The sequence below is a fragment of the Etheostoma cragini genome, chromosome 15 (genome assembly GCF_013103735.1).
Source record: "Etheostoma cragini isolate CJK2018 chromosome 15, CSU_Ecrag_1.0, whole genome shotgun sequence".
NCBI lineage: Eukaryota > Metazoa > Chordata > Actinopteri > Perciformes > Percidae > Etheostoma > Etheostoma cragini.
Genome location: NC_048421.1, coordinates 17,153,344 through 17,159,472, shown reverse-complemented (window position 1 = coordinate 17,159,472; position 6,129 = coordinate 17,153,344). Strand labels below are relative to the sequence as shown.

The window sequence follows — 6,129 nt, the reverse complement described above, 5'->3', positions numbered from 1 at the left end:
CTCTCCGCACCACCCCACTCCCCCCACCCATAAAAACAGCTGGACGGTCGAACGCACAGCTAGATCTGTGTAGCGAACATCACGGTGGATCCCGGCCGCCACCGAAGGTTGTCGTGCGTCTTACCCGCTCCATGGTCGACAGAGAAGGGAAGCGAAGGCGTAGCGTTGCCCGGCTCACTCCATCGGAGCACCTGAGAGACGGAGGCTGCAGCTTCTCCCCGTTCCAGCCCGGTTACCAGCTGCCCCGTCCCCTCCCTCTCTCAGCTGAGGGAGCGACGGTTCGGCTCAGCCGCGGCGCCAAGTTACACGCAGGAAACACAGCCAACATCCGGTCGCGACTTTTCAGAACAAAACGTGCAAGTCTATAAAACGCTTGGGAACCATAAAGAAATATACAAAAATAATACAAAACATGTGGATGTATTAAACCCCAAAAGGCACGAACCTCCACATGGCTGAAAAATGACCCAGTTAATCCTATACGTTGAATAAACTGAAAAATTACAAAGCAGGCCTATACAACGATTCAACTGAATTATTTTATATTTTTAAAATGTTATATAATTGAAATGATATGCTTTGTGATTCCCTTTATTCTAATTATCATTTATTATATAATTTATAATCATTACAATAATAGATTAATAAAAACACAAGTACTTCAAAAGTCAATAATGGCAGATAAATGAAGCAAAGCTAATTAAACAATTATTATTATTTATTGCACTAGCTTGTTGCGTTAAGGGTATGCCAACCTGCCTTTGACTGCACATTTTTTATGAGCATTATGCAACAAATAAAACCATTATATATTTAAAAATTTGTAATAAATAGGTTTGATTTTATTTCAATCAGAATTGATAATTAATTTAAGCATCAGAAGCTAAAAAAGAGGAGTTGGGGAACACTTATCTAAAGGACAGCTAACAGGGACCCAGGACAGGTGACCTGTATTAAATCCTTGTAGACATGTATCTTTTGTTGAAAATGAGCAATAATGTAGCCTATTAATCTTAAAAAAAAAAAAACTTGGACTGTAAATATCAGGGTCGTATTCACAATCCATGGTAATGATTGATAACTCACTTCTTTTTAATGTAAGGTTGAAACCTATTGTGAAGAGAAATACCCGTGCTTCCGCCTCCCTGTCCGTGTGTTTCTGTGGACCTTCCCTCCTCTGTCCTCCTCGGTAAAGATGCTGGGTCTTAAAGGAACACATCAGCCCATGAACTCCTCACAGCCTCACAAGCTTGTTTTTACAGTCTATGCTCACAGATTGCTTCTAACTGGCCTTTATTGCAGTTGGATTCCTTTAGACAAAAAACCAATGAACGTCGTTAGAATGAGAATTATTTCCTCAGTTATTCTCACAGCGGTAGTATGGAACTTGCCAAAATAATTACACAGTTGCACCCTCTAGCGGCTTGATAAGGGACCATGGTTTTTATTTTTTTTATTTTAAAGCCCAGAAGTCTAGATTTTAAACAACCATCATGGGTTCGCAGTTCTTTGTGTGAAACTGAACAGTTTGAGGAACTTTTAAAAGGTCAACCTGGAATGAATAACTTTAAAATGACCAGAACTGTAGTTGCAAGTTCATAAGGGGAGTCATTTGCAGGACGTATTAGGGATTCCATTATTTTATCCTAACAAATTGAATAAAATGTTGTTGTCCCCCCCCTTCTGTGATTAATTCCCATTACTTGGCGGCCCAATGCTGAGCGCTGTGGCCTCACAGCAAGAAGGTTCTGGGTTCAGATCGAGGTCGTTCTGAGCATTTCTGAGTGGAGTTTGAATGTTCTCCCCATGTTTGCTTGGGTTTCCTCCGGGTACCCCTGTGCCCCCCCCCCCCCCCCCCCCCCCCCCCCCCCCCCCCCCCCCCCCCCCCCCATCAAAAAACATGTACTAGGTTCTCCAGTCTCAGATCTGGAGTTGGTCCCCGGGCGCTGCTCCCTTGAGGGATGGGTTAAATCCAGAGAATGAATTTCGCGACATGTATGTGACATTAAAGTACCTTTAACTAATATCAGTAAAACCTTGTCACCATCACCAATTCTCAAAAAGGCTCAGTCCGTCAGCCAATCAGATCGCAGGAGAGAAAGGTGTAGGTAGTGGCGGAGGAGGGAGGTGGAGATGATGTAATATCCTCTTCAGAGAGGGTGATGTGCCAGTGAGATTCAAGTGCATCCAAATTTACCTCCCAAATCAAATAATTTAGAGAGGAACATAAGGTAGAAGGTCTGGGAGGACCAACAGCAGATCGAAGCTGGACGGACAGGTTTTAATACTCACTCTCCTCTTGGCTGGGAGTTCTGGTTTTCAGTTCAGAGGTTATTCTTTTTTCAGCAAGGCAGTTTACAAATCTAAAACATCAACACAGTACAAGTACACTGAAGTATTTGCAACGTCCTGTCTGATCCGAACCCGCTCTTGCAATTAGTTTAAATCTTATTTCAAATTGTAGTTTTTCTGCTTTTGACACTTTTTAAAACATTTGTGTTGTTTCCAAGGTTTTGTCTAAAATTCCTGGTCAATAAACCTAATTGATATGACATTTCCCCAAATTTTTTAGTCCAAAAGGCCGAAATTATGAATTACTTTGACAAATAAGAGTTAAGATCAAAATGATGTTGAGTGGATCCCTGACTGGTTTATGTCAAAGTTCAGTCAGGATACTGTTTTAAAACCATTTAAACATGTTTTTTTTACTATAAATACTTTCAATGAATGTAATCGTTCATTTGACCTGCAAAGAACGCAGTAAGGGTTCCATACAACGTACGGCATTTATGTTAAAAAACAACAATAATTTAAAAAAGTGTTCATACTACGCTTTTTGGCCTTTTCCCCTTTCCTTTGGTGTGTTATATATCTTTTTTTGTGCACGTCATTGGTTTACAAGGTGAAAAAGTCCAAAGTCCCCCCCAAAGGGACTTACCACGTTATGTGTTATAATGCCCGCCTAACTGCTAGCGTGGCACTAACTCATACTCTGCCTCTGACTGGCTAGTAGTCCGTACCTAGCTACTGCACATGTACGACTCCCAACAAAGATGGAAGAGAAGTGAGATGTCTCACTCTCTAGCATAAACAGAGAGCTCAACGCAAAGGGTGAAAAGAGGAGCTGCAGCGATGTGTAGTACAACAAACAAATATGGTGTTTTTTGAAAATTACACCATATAAACCTACTCTGATATCACCTCTAAATACAATTTTGAACCTGAAAATGAGCATAATGTGTTGATGTTTTGTTGCAGTAAAATCTTGAATATCAAAGTAAAAGTCTTCTTAGTGAAATGTTTTCCTTTGCACGGCTTTAACTTTTTGTTTTATAGTGCAAGGACATGTAACTGTAGGTGGTGGTGGCACAGTGGATGTGACACATGCCTTTAATGTGATAGATCTGGGTTCAACTCCCAACCAATGTGTCCCTGAGTCACTTAACCCCTCGTGGCTTCATAGGCATGTGGCCTCTGACATATATAGCAATTGGAAGTCATTTGGGATAAAAGCCTCAGCTAAATGATACGTTACTGCAACTTGTTGCTTATCGTTACGTGAATGAACAGGCGTATTTTACGGGGAGGGGGGGTGGGTGTTCAAAACTGGCAAGTGCAAATTTTCAGGACCTTCCAATTATTATTTGTCCCCGCCCCCTGATGAAACAAACGGCCTGGCTAGATAGGCGGGTGATCTTGGTATCTTCCAGTATTATTCCACTGCTGACAAAGATATAGAGGTACATTATTTCTCCCCGGAGGGGAATGTTCTGTTTAACAGCAGTACACTAACGTAACCACATTGCAGAAGAATAGTGCAAAGTATCAAATAACATTGGACTGACTGCTGAATTCTTTCCACTGTGAGTTTGTCCGTTAATGCAACACTTATTTATAAACAGAATACACCTATATTGGTCTGTTTTGCATCATGCATTTGTGCTTAAATAATAACACGTGTAATTTATGTATTAATATTGGCTGGAAAATATCCAAAAATAAAGGTTTGTGCATCTATAAAGGTCAGGTTACGCTCAGTAACACACTGTATTTGTTGCTTCTTTATCCACAAGGCTGAGCATTTCTAAATAAATCTTGTGTGTCTGAACTTTAGGGATTACATCATAACGAACACTGACTTGATGATCCAGGCAGCTTCCCCAAGACGTCTTTATTTGGCCCATGTGACAGCGGTGACTGACAGCAGGCAGCTGCGTGGACAACAGGAGGGGAGGGGCCCAGCGGGTCACGGGAGGTCAGCGGGTGAGAGGAATGCTGATAGGAACGCCCTGAGCGGCGACATGTCATCAGCTGGACAACAACAAGCATCAGCAGGTCCCCGGGGAGCCATGACAGTGGGCAACAGGCCACTTGTCACCATAATGGGTTATTTCTTATATTATTCCATTGTAATGCATTCTGTTATTAGTTTGTATATAACTGCTTTTACATATAAATATAACATTACATCATATGTCAAATAGATGTAATATAATATCTTATCATCTGTTGTCTCACGTGCCAGATCTGGCCTGCCCCCCCAACATGTACAACCCCCTCAAAATTGTTATTTTTGATTAACATTTTCGATTTAGCAAGCTGCATCTAATGAATAAACGCCACCCGGTGGTCAGAATGTCAAGAAAGGTAGCTGCTTTCGGACTGACCTGCATGGAGGCCGATGCTCCAGAAATCTCACGCAGCATCGCTGTGGACGCTGGAGTGGATTCAGATGAAACTAATCCTGCCCAGCGACCCCCAAAATAGATTGATTTCAACAAGTTTGGTTTAAATTAAGATTTTATTTGAAGATGTTTTTAATTTTACACTGAAGGCCATTTAAGGTCTTTAAATCTAATGTAGACCACAGAGATGAACGCACAGTACGATATGTCATGGCTCACGAGCCAAGTCCGTCTGAATTTATACATACAGTTCACGTAATTTAGAACCCATCTGGACATCTGTGTCAGTGCAAATCGGAGTGTGTGTGTGTCTGTGTGTGTGTGTTAAGGCTGTCTGAGCGTAGCGCATTAAGTGTGTAAAGGCAGATTCTGTGGAGGCTCTGCAGGCAGATTATTCGGAGGCTCGGCTTGGTGCTCAGCTGGGACTTTTGCCTCTGGGACAGAGAGAGAGAAAAACAACAATCCACTCAATAAGAACCGCAACAATATAAATCCATTCCAACAGTAAGACATTTATCATCTAAAGTTGCTTACCTTTATCTTCCACTTGTATCTCTGGTTGGAACTGTAGTTCTCCATTAGGACCTGCAGGAGGCGGCCCGCCTGCTGCCTGCTGCTCCTTCTGTCTCTGGGACATCTCTAATACTGCCTGAAATTGAAACATCGCAATTAAGTTATCATTTGAACATGCTTCAGTGTCATTACAGGCTGAAAACTGGCCACGGACTTAGTATAATTCAAGTTTGACCCTAATATGATGATGATGCCCTGGGCTGCATTCTTTAATCCAGCTGCAGACGATATGAAGCTGGGACTGACGTGGCGGGGCGGTTACCTGCTGGTACTCTCTCCTCTGGGCCTCCAGGGCTTTGCCTCGCTCCTTCAGCAGGTCCTGCTGCTGACGCAGATTCTCCGCCTTCCTCTTCAGCTCCTCCTCTTTGTCGCGGAGTTCGACCTCAAACCGCTGCAGCTCTTCCTCGGTGTACACTGGCTTGGTTTCCAGAGTCTACAGAGATAGCAGTGGGAACCGATGTAATGCAAGGTTCTCACACCACTACTGAAAGGTTCTGGTTATGTAAAGCCTTCACCATAACCATGACTTGGTTCTGCTTTTGTCTAGAACTTTATTTTGCATGCAAATGTACATATTCTACTAACATACTTTAGACTAATGGAAGGCATGTAGTCCACTGTTGTAAGCTTCGCAGATGCTTGCGATGCTCTTCATGCCACATAATTATTACCCTGCTTCACTGGATGAGAAATCTATATTATGTAAGCCATAGACGTACTGCTACCTCCATTTTAGAAAAACTAGAAATGCTATACTTTATTTATATTTTCATCATTTTCAAACTCGTCGCTGGCACATTTACAGAATTTCTTTTTAGAATTCAGCTCTCTCTCTCTCTCTCTCTCTCTCTCTCTCTCTCTCTCTCTCTCT

At 42.2% G+C, this 6,129-nt stretch overlaps 1 protein-coding gene and 1 long non-coding RNA gene across 3 annotated transcripts in view; one reads left to right on the top strand and one right to left on the bottom strand.

The window, feature by feature from the left end:
• LOC117957611 overlaps positions 1–5,076 on the top strand; it is an 8,282-nt gene extending 3,206 nt beyond the window's left edge. Inside the window, exon 2 of the long non-coding RNA XR_004659542.1 lies at positions 4,986–5,076. This is a non-coding gene — a long non-coding RNA (uncharacterized LOC117957611). The remainder of the gene's footprint in view (positions 1–4,985) is intronic.
• The window catches only part of nucb1 (nucleobindin 1), a 6,096-nt gene continuing 4,749 nt past the window's right edge, over positions 4,783–6,129 (bottom strand). For both annotated transcript variants that reach the window (XM_034893437.1, XM_034893436.1), the window contains exons 11-13: positions 5,521–5,691; positions 5,220–5,334; positions 4,783–5,119 (exon numbers count right to left, since the gene is read on the bottom strand). In XM_034893437.1, coding sequence (XP_034749328.1) covers positions 5,034–5,119; positions 5,220–5,334; positions 5,521–5,691 — 372 coding nt within the window. In that variant the 3' untranslated portion in view covers positions 4,783–5,033. The remainder of the gene's footprint in view (positions 5,120–5,219; positions 5,335–5,520; positions 5,692–6,129) is intronic.